This window comes from Sceloporus occidentalis, unplaced genomic scaffold, assembly GCF_023333645.1.
Source record: "Sceloporus occidentalis isolate IW3139 unplaced genomic scaffold, rSceOcc1.0.p SCAF_3, whole genome shotgun sequence".
Taxonomy (NCBI): domain Eukaryota; kingdom Metazoa; phylum Chordata; class Lepidosauria; order Squamata; family Phrynosomatidae; genus Sceloporus; species Sceloporus occidentalis.
This window is the reverse complement of record NW_028316983.1, coordinates 46,179,850-46,198,926: the sequence shown is the minus strand read 5'-3', so window position 1 is coordinate 46,198,926 and position 19,077 is coordinate 46,179,850. Positions and strand designations below refer to the sequence as shown.

General features: G+C 40.9%; 1 protein-coding gene across 2 annotated transcripts in view; it reads right to left on the bottom strand.

Moving 5' to 3' along the window:
• Positions 1 to 491: 491 nt before the first annotated feature.
• The window catches only part of TNNT2 (troponin T2, cardiac type), a 37,653-nt gene continuing 19,067 nt past the window's right edge, over positions 492 to 19,077 (bottom strand). The window contains exons 7-12 of one of the 2 annotated variants that reach the window (XM_089514328.1): positions 18,939 to 19,016; positions 17,920 to 18,030; positions 15,716 to 15,825; positions 11,808 to 11,898; positions 8,718 to 8,758; positions 492 to 633 (exon numbers count right to left, since the gene is read on the bottom strand). In XM_089514328.1, coding sequence (XP_089370454.1) covers positions 585 to 633; positions 8,718 to 8,758; positions 11,808 to 11,898; positions 15,716 to 15,825; positions 17,920 to 18,030; positions 18,939 to 19,016 — 480 coding nt within the window. In that variant the 3' untranslated portion in view covers positions 492 to 584. Of the gene's footprint in view, positions 634 to 7,113; positions 7,155 to 8,717; positions 8,759 to 11,807; positions 11,899 to 15,715; positions 15,826 to 17,919; positions 18,031 to 18,938; positions 19,017 to 19,077 lie in introns of both variants that reach the window. The other variant, XM_089514327.1, reaches the window with a different exon arrangement.

Here is a 19,077-nt window from a genome sequence, read left to right as displayed (position 1 = left end):
GTTTCCCTGACTGGTTGTTTCATTTCACATGTGCATTTTGTTAGTGTCGGAATGAAAATTTGCTGAAACATGTTGAACTGTTTTTTCTTTTTTGTGAGATAGGAATCTATATCTATTCTTTCCATGTTATTTCTTCCTTTGGTACCCTTAAATACGTCATGGCCAGGAACACATCTACCTTGTTAACTGAGATGTATAGCAAAAGGATAGATGTTTAAGGGAAGCCTACTTCATTTCCACTCAAGTCTAAAAACCAATACTGTTAGGGTTTATGATGGGCAAAGAGGCAAAGAAAGTGAGTGTTGCTTCACGATTTGCTTTATTTACAGACACTGTACTCTTAACTTTGGTGACACAGTAATTTTCACACAGCAGCATTGTGTTTTCTCCAAGCCATGAGGGTGCTGCACACACAGCTATAATCATTCTACAGAGTGAGACCTTTGGAAGGTAGCCTGGAGTGAAAAATCTAGAACAGTTGGTGTATTTCTTCATGCTGCAGGTACTGGGAAGTTGGATCAAAGGCTGGTCAAAGAGGAAATATGCCATTCTGCCATCTCCACAGATTAGATGTGAACCATCTCTCACTTCCATCGGCCACCAACCACGGGCTTTCCACGGGTAGCTTTTGAGCTGTTATGGAAGCAAACAAATGGGGATTTTCAAGTGCTGTTGAAGGCAAAACCTTGATTTTTCACAGGGTTGGTGTATGTGTGTGGGGGGGGGGGGGGGGGTCAGGGTTGACTTTTGCTTTGGACAAAATATATGGGTGCCTCAGACCAATGATTATTTTAGATAGGTGAACTTATTGAATAGTACCCCACACAGAGCATGGTTGCAACATGGTCAACATGGTTATGCATGAGAAGTAAAATCCACCAGAGAAAAGTAGCAATGCAAATATAGCATGGGTGCCATGCAATACTGTTATATTTTTGGAGCCGGGAAACAGGAAACTGAAACAAACCGCATCTTGTACCTTAAAGAAACAGCTACACCATGAATATATGCTTATGTGTATACCTTCAAGTTGCCTATTGACATGAGGTGGCTAGCCATTGCTTTCTTCTGACAAATATAGCCTATATTACCTGGCATTGTCTTTTCAGGTACTAACTTGAAAATCCCCTTTTCAAGTATTAACCAGGCCTGATCCTGCTTAACTTCCAAGACTGGAAAGGATCTGGTGCGTTCAGAGAATGTAGGCTCTTGCACACAACATTTTACATTGAAATCAGGATGGTTTTTAGTACTTGTAGCAGTATTCATAGATTCATAGTAGTACAGCTGGCCCTTGGTATCTGCTGTGGTTTGGTTCCAGGACCTCCCATGGATACCAAAATCCATGGATGCTCAAGTCACATTGAATACAATGACAAAGTAAAATGGTGCACCTTATATAATATGGCAAAAATCAAGGTTTGTTTTTAGGAATTTATATATTTCAAAAATATTTTCAAGCCGTGGATTCTTGAATCCATGGATATGAAGGGCTGGTTGTACTCTCAGTTGTAGCTGTAACAACAATAATAACCATTACCACTGTCTAAGGCTAAGTGAAGCTGCAATTTAGCAATATCTGGAGGGATGGCACATTCCTTGCCCTCATTTCAGGAATGTTTCTGTCCATGCAACTTTTTCAATTAGCCTTACTAGGTGTTATGAGACCCAGCACAGTGTAGTGGTATGAGCATTGTAGTATGACTTTGAAGAGCAGGGTTTAAATCTCTGCCTAGCCAAGGTAACCCAGGAGGTGACCTTGAGCAAGACACACGCTCTCAGCCTTACAGGAAGGCAAAAATAAATCCCTCTCTGGAAAAAAAAGTGCAAAGAAAACCCCAAGATAGGTTTGCCTTAGGAATGCCATATTGTGGAAATGACTTAAAGGCACACAACAACAATAACAAGCTGTTTCACTTAAGCAAGTCCTGTGAGGGGGCTGAAAACTGAGATGTTGCCCTGGTGGCTGGCCATCTATGATCCAGTTGGAAAGCATTTCAGAGAACAAGAATGCAGTGTCACTGAAGCCAGTGATGTCACTCAGATTTACATTGGCTAAGGCTTTGGTATCAGTTGAAGTCATTGATGAGCCAGCCAGGCAATTTTTAAATATTTCCCTAATTCCCATGCATCTAGTTTGCTTCTCAGAAAGGGAAGCAGCTGTTTCTAAATCTGGAGCTGTCTCACAGTCAAATTAAGGGCGATATGTACTGTATAGTGGAGACACAGATTTCCAATTACACCCTTAGCTTTTGGTATTTGCTTTCAGGGTATAGATAATAATTTCAGATTGTTCATTTTTATAAAAAAAAATCTCTTCATAATTTTTATCTGGGTCTGTCCATCTGTCTTAATTCATCTCCTGCCTTTCTGCTGGTATGAGACCCAACAGAAGTTCAATAGAAACAATTTAAGATTTTGTTCTAAAATGAATGAATGTCAGAAAGATTTCTCCAGTCTGGCTGAGAGAACTGTTGTTTGTTCTTGTGTGCTTTCAAATCATATCTACTGTAAGGTGATAATAAGATGAACCTATTGGGGTTTTCTTGACAAGATTTGTTCAGATAGGGTTGCCTTTGCCTTCCTATGAGGCTGACAGTGGTGATTTGCACAAGGTGCATTTCCACAGCACAGCAGGGATTTGAACCCTGTTCTACAGAGTCATGGTAGATCTGTGTTTGCAGCTGTGTTATTGTTTCTGATTTAGGGTTGTTAGCTCTTTTTTTTCTGGAAGATTGAATAGATGTTTTGAGGTACTAGAGGTTGAAAGGATATTTGAAAATGTGGGCAATCTCTGCAAAAAGATGGTTTTTCAATGACCAAGAAATCCCAACAGGGAGAAACCTATTGAAGCACCCTTCTCTCCCCACTTGTCTTCAAATAGATATGAGGACTATGCACCCCCAGCCTAGACTCAACATTTTTCCTGCTTTCCCAACATGGCCTTGTGAGAGCCAGCCAGAGAGCACAAAGGCAACCAAGCAAGCAGAACTGCTGCTAGCTGTGTTCCACTACCTTACATGCAATTATGACATAATCTTCCAGAACCTCTGGAGGCCCTCCTGGAAGTCTCAGGATATGTCTGCATTGTAAAACATTGTCTATCAAACTGCAACCAGTGCTGGATTATCCTCCTCACTAGGCTCCCCCTCCCCCTCGCATCCTTCTCCTGCTGACATCATATCCAGAAAGAGAAGGCAACCAAATAAGGAGGCTCAGCAGTGGCCAGCTATCATAGCCAGTGATGGATAAGCCCTGTTCATCTGCCCCCTTGCACACACCCCAATTGGCCACTACAGGGCTGTGGGAGGGCAGGCCTGGTGAGAAGCCTAGTGAGGAGGATAACCGATCAGTGCTTGTAGTTTGATAGCCAGTATTTTACAATGCACACATGCCCCAAGACTTCCAGGAGGTCATCCAAAGGTTCTGGAAGATCATGTCATCATTGTATGCAAGGTATTAGGAAACATTTTCTCTCCTTCAAAAACTGCATCATTTTCAGATATGTTCCTGCAGTGGGGAGAAAACTGTTTAAATTACTTGTTCTCCCATGCATGAATGGATAATTAAAAGAATGACATCCTTAGCCTGTTGAAACATAGTAGTCTTTGTGCTGAGAACAGCTGTATCAGAGTTTAGAAAAATTATTTTTAAAAGTTACTGTTATATTTCCAAGGTTTCCAAAAGTAGTTAATTCCAAAAGTAGTTAATTCCAAAAGGAATTAATTACAAGGAAGTCATTATTTATAACTTTATGATTTAGCCGTACCTGTTAAATCTGGCCCATGCAAATGGCTGAGAATGTCATTTGGTTCCTTTTTAAAAATAAGAACTTATTGAAATTCACTTATTTCTTCATACTTTTGACAAAAGAACCTTGAGATTTTTTAAGAAGTCAAACATGTAAGAAAACAGTACTGTCAGATTCATCTACCATTTTCCTTTCTCATGTTCTCTCTTCTATTACCTTCACCAAGCTCTCTTTATCTCCATTAGCTATATGACCTAACGTTTAGATCCTTTACTATTTCTGAAGTTCAGCCCATGAAATAAAAGCATAGAATTCAGACAAGTGACTTAAGAGAGAAGTTGCACACAACTACACTTGTCAAAATGCAAAATGAAACCCAACAAGAAACTGATCCTAGTACTTCCATGTGGTACCTGTAAATTTTTCAACAATTTATCATATAAACACACCACACTTTTAGACCAAGCATGAGATGATCAAAAGTTTTAGTGATCATTCTGGACCTTTTTAGTTGCTGTTCTAGGTCATGGAGGTCCCATGCTCTGATTGGCCTTTAAAACAATCCACTGTGCTGCAGAGAAAGGGGAACTGCTTGTATTAGGGAATAATATGCAAGAATGTATAAATATGTCAACATAATATGATATTATGCCAGTACAGTGAGCCTACTGTATCAACTTGAGCAACCATGAATTGCCATGAATAATCCATGAATTATTGTCAATGGTACATGTGCCTGTGGCAACACCAATGTGGCCATGCACACGTCATCACACATTGACTAGAATGGGGCTTGAGCATGCACAGAACCAAAGGTATAAACCCCAACAGGATTATGGCCACATTCTTATGTGCATACATAAAATTATGTATGAAAGAGCTGATAGTCCAAGATATGACTATCAGAATCCTAGGAGTTTAAAAAATACCACTCTGACATCTCTGAGATTTAGTTGCTAGGTGCTAAAGAAAGTATCTGTATTCAGCCACATCCAGCAGAGTACAGATTAGGTATCTATCTGAATCATGGTGTGCAAAGATATTTCCTCTCATTACTTTCACTGCAAACAATCACAGCACACCACTCATATCCCAAAGGGCACAACGTGCTACTCACCCTTTGCTGAAGCAGATAAGGAGAGAGAAAAAAGAAATAAGGTATAAATAGAACATAAAACTCCTGGCTAACCAACAGGTTTGATCATCTGATGCACATAAAGGGTCACTAGGGAGCAGGACCATAAGACAGAGTGCAGCAGTCCCCTCAAGCAGAAGATTCTGGGAGGAGGCAGGACGAGAGAGACATATTGTGTGGGTAGCTTAAGGTACCTTGTGTTCTTCAGGTGCAGTGCAGGATGCTGTTCCTACAGGCTAAGATTCACTTGCCAGTTCTGTTGGCTTTTGTGCACACAGTGTAAAGGGGTTTCCTGCTTTCTACCTAAAGCACCAAAATGTCTTGGTCTCACTATGCAGAGGATGGAAACTTCCCTAATGCATGTTGCCTTTTGCTTCTGGACTGGTAAATGGTGAAACAATTCCACCAGGGCAACCACTCTGTGAGACAGCTGTACTTTCTCCTGCAATGGACAGAAGCATCCTCCACATAGTGATCAGAACTGTTGTCAAGAGTCCAAGTAAGGATCCATTCTCTACCCTGAAACAACCTATATGTAGAATATCAAACAGACTCTTCAGACTTGCTTTGTCTTTGTTCTCTATCTGTGAAATGGAGGGCAAGAGGAATGGTAAAAAATGGCTGAGTATGAGTGAAAACCCCCTAGAGTTTCCCGACAATTAATACAGTGAGAGAAGTCAACCCCAGAAAAGAGGTGGTGAGACATGAGAAAGGAGGCTGGATACTTTGTGTCTCAGTGGATGGACTACATTATAGGTAAGAATTGGAGGCCATATTGTTGATACCTGAATATTGTAGCAGCTGCATCAAAATCCCACAATGGAGTAAGGCATTTCCTAAATAATGTTCATGGACACATCTTTAGAAGGGGAATTGCAGTGAAGAAGTGTGGAAAGTGAAGAACAAAGGTTATAAGAAGGTGAGGAATCACAGAGCTCAGGGGAAAATAGATGGGGAAGGGGTGCAAAAGGTATGTAAGTAAACAATGGAACTAAGAAAAACCCTGGTGAAAAGTGTAGTTGAAAAAGTAAAATCAAGTTAAAATAAAGAAACAAAGAAAGCACATAAATAGAAGGAAACTAGAGAAAATGGATTGGTAAATGAATAGGTAAATTTGGAGGAAGAGAGACTTCCAATTGGTGGAGATTTGCCAGCACTGCAAGAAGTGGGGAACTGATCTTTGCTGATCCATCCATCCTTTTGAAACCTCCGCCTGTGACTCTTGAACTCCTGCTCCAGAGGGTTGGAGGATTTACCAAAAGAGCCTGAATGGCAACCAACTGGAGGAAAATATCCTTTCCTATTTTCTCCAGCAAGGATCATTCACTGGATTTCACTCAATTCACTTTATGGAAAGAGCTTTACCACTCACAGAACAGCTAGTCTGGATTAGTGATATAAACAGCATTCACCAATTTCTTCATCTTTGACAAGAAATGGTGTTATGACACACTGACACATTCTATCAAAGCAAGTGTTAGCTCTTGCAATAATTTCCTGCACAAGAACAAAATGATTAACAATTTTTGGTCTGCAGATTCAAACTTTTTATCTTTTGTTCAAATCCTAGTTATGCAAATAAAGCCCCAAGATGTGAAAATCATCCAAACATGAAGGATAATTCTAAACTTCTCCCACATGGACAGAAAACTTTTAAAATGTCTTGATCTTATGTGCAACAATGAAATAAGCAAAAATTGCATCCCCCAACTGGATTCAATTCACTAAATAAAACAAGGAAGGAAAATTATTATTTTTTAAAAAACTGACCAAGCAACAAAAAAGCAGGGGCAAACTAAAACTAGGACAGAAAGAAGAAAAGTGGTGGCAGGATAGGATCTGGGGGGCAAGGGAGGCTAACAGCATCAATTTCATTGATAGCTAGACCTGCTTCAAGGTATATGATCACATGATTACCAAGGTAAAAGATATGGCAATAGATTGCCACCATGGATCACTAAAGCAGAAACGAAGGCAAGAAGTTAAGAGCAAAAGAGCAGAAGTTAGTAATGAAGTAGGAAAGGAGGAGAAGAAAAGGAAGAACAAAAAAATCTGGATTCAAAGCAGCACCTACAAGGAATTGTAAACAAAACAAAACAAAACCCAGTGGGCAAGTAGTTCACTTACAGGAAAATAAGGGGGCAGGGAGGGAGTGATTGTGGGAGATCTGCTGAGGGAATTTGGTGCCATGAAACACAATAGGATGCTATGTGTCCTAAGTACTTACACCTTTTGATGATCACTAATACGGTTTCGTAGAACATTAATCTGCAAGAGAAATAGATAGGAGATGATGCTTCATGGTGACACTTCATCATGTGGGAAACAGGAGGACTGTGTGACAAGACAGCAAGGAAGGCAAGAAAGAAGACTGAATGTGGATTGACTATGCACAGTAGCAGAGTGTAACTCTAGATGTAAATGATTCCTCTGTTGAATTGTCTGAAACTCCATTGTTAGGACTAGGAACCAGAAAGGACAATGGGTTTATTTCTGTCTCTGTCCTAATCACTAATCCTTTTTCTTATGTTAAACCCTTGAGTAGATTTCAAAGATATAGCTGTGCTAATCTGTAGAATCAGTAAGTAGAGAGATCTTGTGGCACCTTTGAGACTAATTGAAAGAAAGAAGTTGGCAGCATGAGTTTTCATACTTAAGTCTACTTCTTCAAATGCATCTGAGGAAGTAGACTTAAGTCTATGAAAGCTCATGCTGCCAACTTCTTTCTTTCAGTTAGGCCCTTTACAGACCGGTGAAAAGTGCCTGCCTGTGGGCAGGGTGAGGGCTGAGCATCCCCATGCTCAAAGTCCTCATCGTGTTGCCTGGATGCTGTCTTGGTGCATACCCATTCAGACAACATGTGCCATGATGACACCCTTTTAGCACAGCACCCAAACAGCACTGCGCCAAAGGGGCATCATCAAGCTGCATGGAAGCAGCTGTGGCAACTCTTCAAGGTACAAAAAGGAATCGGTTTTTCTGGCTCCTTTTTGTGCTCTACGGAGGCCAGATCGGTGCCGCGGCATGTGCCACGGCACCAATCCAGGGCAGAAAGAGATGGTGTCTCACTGCCCCTTCCTGCTCATCTGTAGAGCACTTTAGTCTCAAAGGTGCTACATGATCTCTTTACATCTTGAGTGGATTTTTGTTGCACATGAAGCTGTTTGTCTGCATAAAGGCATTCTAAATCCAGCTGGTTTTAATTAAATTTGCCAATTTTGGTGGAGGGATGGAGGCAAAGTCTTCTCTCCCTCATTTTGGTGTGTTTTTCAGGGTGTTTCTCTGATCTGGCCAGGAAATGGATCTTCTATGTCATAGCCATAGTAGCTGCTTGGAAGCAAAGCTGCACTATTTGTAGCATAGTCTGTAGCTCTTGGACATCATATTTCTTGAAAAGCATCTCTTTTGCTCCAACGCTCAACTGCTCAAACATGATGGACTACTCTATTAATTACATGACTTATTCATGAATTTCAAATGTTGATAATTAGAAATGCAGTTTTGATTAGTTTAAATGCTGGCTCACTCTTGCTTCTGCTGTAAGATCAAAAGTGGAGAAGAACTGTTCCATAAACACTTCCACTGACTTACCTTTGTCAAAAGGTCTGGGTAAAAACACCCAGTGCCTGAGTGACCACAGTAAATTGAATCTTAGTTCCAGAAATAATAGCAAGCCAAGCAGGACAACCATGCAAAATAGCAAAGGGCCACGTTGAAAAAATAATGTCAACATCCAGATTTTACTGGTATATAAGAAGGCAATATTCCAAGCAAGTATTTTGCATACCTAGTTCCATGCTTTACTGTTTGCAGGGAACAGGCCATACTTACTACTTGCTTAACTCATCACAGCGTGCAGTGAGTATCGAGATCTGGTTAGAATTAGAGGAAGGAAAATATTACAGATATGAAGCCTATACCAGTGGAACACTAAAAGAAAGAAAGTGGTGATCATGAGAAAGCAGCTTTCAGTATTAAATGCTTCACTGAATAAGGGACATTATAAAGAATGAGTGTGCCCTACATACCAAGAGTGAGCAGCTTGTATTCCTTAGATGTTGCTGAATTTCAGCTCCCATCATTCCTCATTAGTAGCTATGCCAATGGCAGGGCTGATGAGAGCTGCTGTCCAATAAAATCTAGAAGGACAGAAGTTGCCCACTCTCCCTAAATACAAATATTCATTCTCTGAAAGCCAGTACTAATATAGCCAAAATGGCACTAACCAAATAAAAGCAGTATCTACAAGCCTGGTGAAAACCTAACATTTGTGAAGGCATCCAAAGAAAATAAAGAGAAAATAGACCCTAAAAAGAATTATCCCAAGGTGGATTGTGCATGCTCAGTAGTGAAAGAATACAGTGTTAGAGTTGGGTCAAAGTACTGGGGAAAAGGAATGGAGTATTCTTAAAAAGAGCAGAGGTGTATGGAATCATGAACAATAATGTGCCATGGTGTCACACTGTATAGTTATAATTGACATTTGAAAGTAAGTAAGGTAGTAAATGGCAAAACAAAACAAAACAAACAAAAAACATTTACCCACTCCATAAAAGCTGTACTGTGGGTGCCCTTATATTTGAATTCTGGTAGCAATGTCTGAGACAAAATCCTCACTCACTTGAATACAAAGAATTACAGCTTTATGAATAGGACTGGGGATGTACAGTGCAGTGAACATACTGACAGGTTTTCATCATACTATAAGGGATGGCTAAAGAAGAAAATCTAAAATGCAGGAGAGCTTGAGTTATCGCCTGATTTCATGATGGTGGATGGCTAGGAAGGTAGCATTATCTTCAAAGCCTGTTTGTGGGGCTAACTGATGGATCAAAGGGAAATTCTAACAAAAGGTTTTCAGTAAAATCTTTGAAGGAAGATCTTTGTCTCTCTTGTATTATCTCTGCTTGACTTTAGGGACTGAGTGCCTGAAACTGATGTGATAGCCAAATCTATGTGCTTATATTATAGCCAAGGCAAAACATCCCTACCATTTTATTGCTCTATTCATAGCAAAATGAGTGTCAATTCTGCCCATTTAGAGGATTTGATGGGAAGTAGGGATCAAATTACCTACAGTAATTTGGGAAGTATCATTTTCTCCCTTCTGAATGCTTTACATATATTTCTGTACTGGCGATTCAGAGGGGAAATGATGGTCATCATCAAAGTATGTGTTGGTGGGTGGGTGTTTTCATTTTTTTCCCCAGGAATACCTCAGGTAAATGTTCAGTGAGCCATTAAGAGGAGATCCACAACTGTTAAAGAGAAAAGAAAGTTGCATCCCAAAGGAAAGGGGGTGAGGAATGGTAGCTGCTACTGATACCCACTATTCCATAAACTGCCCTGCTTGAACTTTCAATTTTGTTCCTTGAAGAAGCCACACACACACACACAATTTTCATCTACCTTTCTCCATACTCCCAGAATATCAAGTCAATTTCCCCCCAATTTTGATTTGGCTTTAGTTTATATACCATGTTTAGTTAGTGAATGGAAAATTAGCATGGCTACTAAGAATATTGCTATAGTTTAAGCCAGTTTTAGTGCAGATTAATTAAAATGCTGTGACAGTGTTTTACTACATTCATCAGTGACTGAACAGGTTGGTGGTTACAACACAGGCACTTCCAAGCATGTTCTTCTGGATATAGAAATTTTCTGGTCAGGGGTGAATCAAACCAATCCAGTTTTGACAGAGGCTACTATAGCTTGCAACATGATTTGTGGGGTCCTTCAACATTTGGCTTGACAAAGATTGAAGCTGGACCTTCACAGGCCTGCACTGATACTTTTAATTTTCACCCACAAAGCTACATTCATTTGATGTGGGAAAGTATCTGATTCCAGTTATTTAAGAAACTGTTCACCTCTGACTTCTCAAGTAAGATCTAAATGGAGATAAAGCTAGGCTCTCATCCAACTGAGACAGGTCATATTAATCATCTTTGTCTGTACTTGTTCGGAGCTGGGAGGAAGAAGGGAGTTAACCTTGCAATGATAATAAAGAAGGAGCCTAGATACAGCAAAGGTGGAAATGAATGCATGTCTAACTTAGTTTGGGGATGGCTTTTAAAGACCATTTTTAAATGATGGAAAATATTTTCTGGAAAAGTACTAATGATGAGCATGCTCACATTTTTTTTCTCTGAATCATTTCATTAACATGATTTCCTCACTCTCCTGTTACTTCAGTGCCATTTTTTATTTTAATGTGTGGATCTCCTTCCTAGCAGTAGTAACTTGAATGATCCCAACCAATCAGGAACTGTGTAATACAATAATAGGCATGTGCAGACAGTGGGGCATTTTGGCTTTTCATTCTGTGAAGGCCACATCACTCCCATTTTTTGGAACTGGAAAGTCTATCACTTCTGGTCCATTTTCAGGGTAATTTTGACTGTGGAGGGGAGCAAATTCACACCAAGACTGTATGCTTTAAAGAAATTTCCAGCCCAAAATTGTGTTTTTCAGATGGTTTTTATCCCCTAAAATTAGTGCTTTGGAAGAGTCACTGCGAAACCAAGGGCTGCATAGGAATCCTCAAGGCAAAGCATCCTCAGTGCAATTGACACTAATCGATCATGTGATTTTTTATCAGTCATACAAGTAATCCCAAACAGGGAGTATATAGTGAAAAGGGTGGTGACAGTCTGATTGACTCCACTGTGATGTCACTGAGATCAAGCAAAGCTGCCTTCAGAAGGCATTCTCTTCCTCTCACTGAGTGGATTTGTTCATGCTATTTTCTACACAATGTCTGTCAAATGTCAAACAGATATCAAACATCTGTTAGCTGCTTTTTTGGCATTTCTGCAATGACTATAAAAGGTGCTTTTCCTATATCAGCTCAGTCTTTGAAGCCACATTCAGCTGTTCACACTGAGAAAACCACATTTTGAAACAGACATTCAGACTCACCTCATATTTTTGTCTCTTGAATTTTTCCTGCAAGTCAAATTTCTCAGCTTCTAGATCATGGATACTTTGCCACAATTCCTTGGCCTTTTCCCTGATGTGAGAATATGAAACATTAGTCAATGTGGTGGCCTATGTGTACAGTCCAACATACCTGAAGGATAAGGAGATTACATTCTTCTTAAGTATAAGAAGCAGTTGCATATGGATATCAGAAGTATATGTATACAACATAGTAGCCATGTATATGTGTCTGTTCTTTATTAGTATGCTTGGATTATATGCAATCATAAGTGTGAAGTGTGAATGCACACTTTGAGTATAGTACTTATATACATGTATGACACAGTGGGCAACAGATTGTTCAGAGGCCAATTTTCTGAGACCTGCTACCGATTGCCAAACATGTCACACAGTGACTGGCTTTCTCTCAATGACACATACAAGTATAAGTGCACCTTATGCTTGTATATGAATTTTTTAGACATTCTTTCCTCACACCTGAAATATAAATATCTACATGCAGGGAAAGACTATCAGCACATGTGTGTGTGGGGAGAGTGGGGGAGAACTTTGTCATACAACATAATGTAGCACTACATTCCACTTAAATTGCCATGGCTACAGTCTATGGAATCCTGGGATTGTAGTTTTGTGAGGCATCAGAGGTTTCTGGCAGAAAATTCTAATTAATTAATCTGCACTAAAAAAAAAGTTGCCATGACAATTAAACAAAATCATAGAGCTATAACCGTGTAGTGTGAAAGAGCCCTGGGTGTGAGTGAATATTTTGAATGTGAATAAAGATGTGTCTTTCAGCCTGTTCTTATGGCCATGTATACTGTGGAGGGCAATTTCCTGGTGTTACATGGAACACTGACATACATTCCCTTCTGCTGTATCACTTGTCACCAAACTGCAGGGATTCTGCTTAAACACATGGTTTTCCAGAAGAATGGTGATCCCAGCAGTTTGCTGGGGATGCAGATCTGCTGAGAAACCAGAGAATAGACACCCTAAACACACATCCCATCAGAATTTTGAGGATTTGGTAGTAACTGTAGTGACAGAACCATCACTGACAGCAAAGACCTGGAGGGGGTTGCAAAATCTCAAGGAGCATATGTGGCTGCAGACTAAATTTTGCTTACTCCATAGATAGATAGATAGATAGATAGATAGATAGATAGATAGATAGAGGTGTATAATGTGTAGGCATTTTGTAGCTTTTAATCAGAATGTCTGCAATGTTCTTCAAAGTCCCAGTGACCAATTGCTCATCCTTCAACCCATTTATTTCCTTATCTTTAATATATATCTTTATGTACAGGATCTTTTGACTTTGCCAGCTTCACAAGGTTTGCTACAAGAGCTGGGTCTTTGCCAGAACTGAGTCTATTGGTGAGTGTGGAAAAACCTGAGCAAAAGGAGACAATAAAATATGCATCATTATGGAGGTCTATCTTGTTTCCTTGCTACTCCATGTCTTTGTCTGTGCTCATTGCACCCTCTAGTGGCCTGACTGTCTACTGTGTCTCCTTAAGCTTGACTTCCATGGCTTCAAATCTCTCCAACTTATGCTGACCTTAAAGCAGCTCTATCAGGGGGTTATTTGGGGCTGCAAGTATGTGACTCACCCAAGCTTATCCACTGAGTTTCCATGGCCAAGCGAGGAACGAAACTCTAGTTTCCACCATTATTAAGTAGAACCTTGAGGCTTCTTGGCTTGGAACTGCCATATATAATACCACCTGCTGTCATTTAAGGCAAGCATTTAAGGCCAGTTCACCCATTCCTTAAGATATCTGACTTGATCACAGTTATACATGACCTATATAGCCCTATACCACTAGGGTCCAGACTGTGTCAGACTGTATCTTCCAATATCAACTTGCCTAGCTTTTAAGATCCCCATGGGAGGGCTTCAACCCAGCTGAATCACCATGACAGAAATATTTCATGAAGATATGGGAGAGGGCCTTCTTAGTGGCTGCTCCCACACTGTGTAATTTCTTCCCACAAGAAGAGGTTGATCTTTTTCCACTGGCAGGCAAAAACTTTTCTGTTCACCTAGGTCTTTAAGGGTCAACTGTATGTTCCAGAAGGTCTTTTATTTGGCCTATGTTGTATGTGTATTTGCATTTTTATCATTATTATTATATTTTAACTTTGCTTTAAATTAATGTTTTTAAAGTGATTTTTGTTTGTTTTTTAACTTTTGCACTATCCATTATTTTAACTAAATTTTATTTTAAGTCAACTTCTGAGTTGTCCTGGTTTCCATATTGGAGAAAAGTTGGGACAAAAATTAAAGAAATAAAGAAACATAGAGCCCCTAATAATGGGCCAGATTCAGCCAACAAAACTTCCTCTTCAACCCTGCTAATGTATTGCCACAACCTCAAAGCACAGTTATTCTGGTCAGTTAAATGCAGTTGGCCCTCTCCTTACGCGGCGGGATCCGGAACGGATCCCACCGCGTAAGGTGAATTCCGCCTATGCTCAAGCCCCATTGGAAACAATGGGGCTCGTGCACAGCGGTGCAGCAGTGCAGCAGTGCACGGGGCGCCACTGGCGTGCACCCCCATTCAATTGAATGGGACGCACTGCCCCTTCCACCCCACACACTCCCCACGGCTTGAGCGTGTACTCTCAAGACTGCATATGGCACACCCGCGTATGGCGCAGGCGCGCTGTACTTGTGTTTGAAGGACAGCTAATATTTCTAGCAACCGATAAATGATGGGCACATTATCTCCAAGATACCTCTGGTCTGTTTTACAATGTTAAAGAGACAACTTTTTTTTTACATGAACTATGATATTGTTGCACAAAAAGAGCATGCTGCACAAAATACAATGTTCTTTGTGCTAGTGGTGTCCCTGCCTGGGGTGTCACCCAGTGCAGGGAGGCAGGGCTCCCAGGGGCAGGGCTTCTAGGGGTGGGGTCAAAAGGGCACTACCCCCACTTGCTGCCATAGTGCATAGAATAACTCCATGACCATGTGCTGACCCTCCACCTACAGCATTTTTCCACCCGTAAAAACCATCACAGAGTGGAAAAACCCCAACCATGGCATTGGCTGGGTGAAGGGACTCCCCAAGACACAATTCCTGTCTTCAGCAAGCCAGGAGTGAGTGGGAAAACAATCTCCCCCACCCCCCGAAGACTCCAGAGAAGAACTAGGTGAGTGGACAAAGCAGAGGAGGTCTGGAGTATCCACTGCGTTGGGTGAGAAGCCGCCTTGCAGCATAAGAGCTGCCACCATTTTTTTTAATTAAATGAGAAGAAAAGAGAAATATTGAGCTAACAAAGAATCTACTTGGGTTTTGAGACAGGAAATATCTTCAGTTTGAACTTTACAATGGAAAGAGAAATAGAACTGAATACTATATATTATGCTCACGTGTGAGTAAACGGACAGGAAAAGTTTTTTTTCCCCATTCTTCTCCTTATTTGTTTACTTTTGGATCTTAGATGACACAAAGGAGAAGGACTGTGAAATTTGAATTTACCCAGTTGATAGATTACTGTTGTAAACATTTTTATAAATACCAGAAACACCAAAAAAAAATAATTTCAGTGTGTACAGTGTGTTAAGATATGCTCAGATATCACATCTAATTAAACATGAGAAAATTCAGGAATATTAGCACATGATGGCTGAGATTCTACATCACACTGGTGGAATGTAAGTCTCCAGCAGTGCGCATACAGGAGCTGGCACATGCTGCTCCTTCTGTCTATCTGCTTGCCCAGTAAGGCACATCTTATCTCCCTGTTGCTCTTAAACATGGAGGAGCTTCTCCCCAAAATCAAGATTATCATTTCCTCCCTCAGTGGGATAGGATTATTTTCCATTCTTACTGGCATTTGACCCTGTCAGCTGCCCAGTCTCTCTCCCTTCTCACCTCAGCTTGTCTTCATTCAAATGGTCAATATTGAAAGGTTTTCGACGTTCACTGAGGATCTTTTTCTTCTTTTCCCGCTCTGTTTGCTTTTTCCCACTTTTCTTCTCTGTCTAAAGAAACAGTACATACATGGCTTAGTGGCTTTGAGTTTAACCTAACCACCATGCCTCACCACACATACACACTTGAAGAGTGAGTGTGAGAACTCTTTATTGGGAGCAGGAATTACAAAATTCTTGTGGCACTTTAATGGTGATGGAAGGGGCATCAGTGTTTTAATGCAATCACTGACATCCTCAAGTACATAGAATCATAGAATCATAGAGTTGGAAGAGACCACAAGGACCATCCAGTCCAAACCCCTGCCATGCAGACACTCACAATCAATGCACCCCCAACAGATGGCCATCCAGCCTCTATTTAAAGACCTCCAAAGAAGGCCACTCCCCCAATCTCTGAGGGAGTGTGCTCCACTGTCAAACAGCTCTTACTGTTAGGAAGATCCTCCTAATGTTTAGATGGAATCTCTTTTCATGAAGCTTGCATCCATTGTTCTTTGTCCTATTCTCTGGAACAGCAGAAAACAACCTTGCTCCATCCTCAACATGACACCCCTTCAAATACTTATACAGGGCTATCACATCACCTCTTAATTGTCTCATCTCCAGGCTAAACATACCCAGCTCCCAGAGTCTCTCCTCATAAGGCATGGTTTCCAGACCCTTCACTATTTTGGTCACCTTCCTTTGGACAGGCTCCAGCTTGTCAACATCCTTTTTGAATTGTGGTGTCCAGAACTGAACACAGTATTTCAGGTGAGTCCTGACCTCACCTGGACTGTAGATGTACAATGTTAAGTGGAGTCATGGATTAAAAAACAAGCTAAAAGCCTCCAAAGGCTTATGGAAGTATGATTTGCTCTCCACACAGCTTTACCAGCTTTTCCAAGAGCATACATACTACACAAGGGCATTCTATGAGGGACATATACAGGCATAAATTTCCCTTATGTATGTGTATGTTCTTTTGGGATACAGTGGGAGCTGGTATTCCTCCCTCCGAAGTGCCCAAAGAGTGCATCTCCAGTTGACTTACTGATTCTGCAGCCCCTCTGTATTCCAAGCTTTGTGGGGATCAGACAGGATTGCACAAGCGTTGTTCTAGGTCCCTATAGCCAGACACAACACGATTACATCAGCACAAAGATCCACAAGAGTCTTTGTCCTCTGGACCTCTCAGCATTATAATTATTTTGTGGCTGTCCATGTGGACATAGCTAGTCACTACTGTAATCCTGCCTGCTCCCCATGAAGCAGGGAATCGCTGTGGGAAAGGGGACTTCAGAGGTTGTTCAGTAAGTCTGGGTACTATATGGCTCAGCTTAGCATGAGTCCACATGAAGGGCTACTATACTATGGTGAGTCAAATAGGGTTGCAGCCAAAGTCTATCTCCAGAAGTAGACTTTAGAAGAATTAGAGCAGAGGTAGGAATTATGCAGTCAGGGGAAGCATGCAGACCTGGCTCTTCCATATGGCCTTTGATGCACCCCAAGGGATGTCTGGCCCCTAGTTGGATTTTTTTTTTCAGCTGAAAGCTATCTGTTTTTCAGCTAAAAACATCCTCAATTGTAGTTTTCATCCTACAGATTGTTTTGAACTCACTTAACCTTAAAACTGCAAGAAAAGAGAGAAAAATAAGATCCCCAAGTTACTACATATTGCCAAAAATATCATGTCCAGATGCTGCCAAGCACAATTCAGCCAAAAGTAGCTGAAATTGCCTTCTGACTCTTGGCCCTGTGCCCACCCTATAGCAGCGTGACTGGGGCCAGAATCCTATTGATAGTCCCAACATGGAACAGATACAATTGAATAAATTGTTGTATGATGTTAAATTCCACTGATTTAACTCTAGTCAGGATTACTAATAGAAATCATGTGCCCCACCAGAGCTGACCCAAGAAATTAAAAGGCTTCTTGAAGTGAAGACAAATATAGATCCCCACATTTCATTTACAGAAACTGTATATATGTACATATGTATAATTTATGTCCAATTTACAAATGATATTAGAAGACAATCTTCTCAATGAAGGGCTGTGCAATCCTGTGTTTTGTTCTCTCTCTTTTGGGGGATATTACTCTTTCTCTTTTGGGGCAATGAATAAGTGAGCAGTCTGTCTCATACTAGAACACTCACATACCTTCTGTAGATAGCCTCCAAAATGAAGCATGTTGGAGAAAGCCTTCTTCTTCCTGGCATCCTCTTCTGCCCTCTTCCTAGCTTCCTCTTCTTCCTTCCGGGCTTTCTCTTCCTGCCAAGGAGAGAATCACACTAAAGTTTCAGAAAGGCAGAGTGATAACAAGGCCAATTAGTGGCTTCCACATCAGTGGGAATCTGGATAGCATCATTACACTTTGGATTAAACTCTAGAGTAGTTTCACCACCCCTCTGACATGGAAGCCACTGTCCACCACTAGACACAGACAAAAAATGTACAGGAATGCTAAACACAGGTTTAGAAGATAGGGGACCTTTCACATTATAGCACTGTGATTCTACTTTAACTGTCCTGGTTCCATCCAATGGAATCCTAGGATTTACAGTTTAAGGAGGGCCATTCAGTATTCTTAGTTTAGAGATCTGTTGTGCCTCCCCAAACCACAAAACCCCAGGATTCCACATAAGATGCAGCCATGGGCGTTCAATTGGAATCAAAGCACTACAATTGTTTTGTGTGAAAAGGCTTCATATGGAATTGAAGTAAGGATGATGCAGGTGTGGAACTGAGCATAGCATTTATGTGGGGCCTTTCCATTTTTCTCATTAGTTCACATGATGATTCACTAGGAAAATAAGAATTCCATTTTAGTTCTTTCTTGCTTGTTTTTTCTGTACTTGGAAAGAAGCAATAATTAGGGAAAATAAACAACAGCTGGCTCCTGTTTGGACTATAGGCTCAGCAATTGCAGTCTGTTTTTGTTTTTGTTTTTTGTCTGTTGCTCATGCAGCCTTTCAAAGTGATGTCACTCATTTCCAAGGCTTCCAAGTCACAATAGCATTCAGATTAAAAACCATGGGCTCATGCTTTCTAAGCATAGACAGCAAGGTGAATAATGGTTGGTGGTAGGAATGGGATGGCAGGACATTCCCCCCCCCCCAAACTGTTAAAAGCCATGAAGTGAATATTCACTATGGAGTATAGGTTTGGGGTAAACTCACAGCCAAGCGGGCCTGGCGTTCCTTCTCTCGCTCACTACGGATCCGTTGTTGTTCAGCCCGTTCTGCTCGCCTCTGCTCCTATAAGAAAGCCCAATGCACTTATTTAAGGGAGTTCTGGCCTTGCTCTCAATAAATAAGT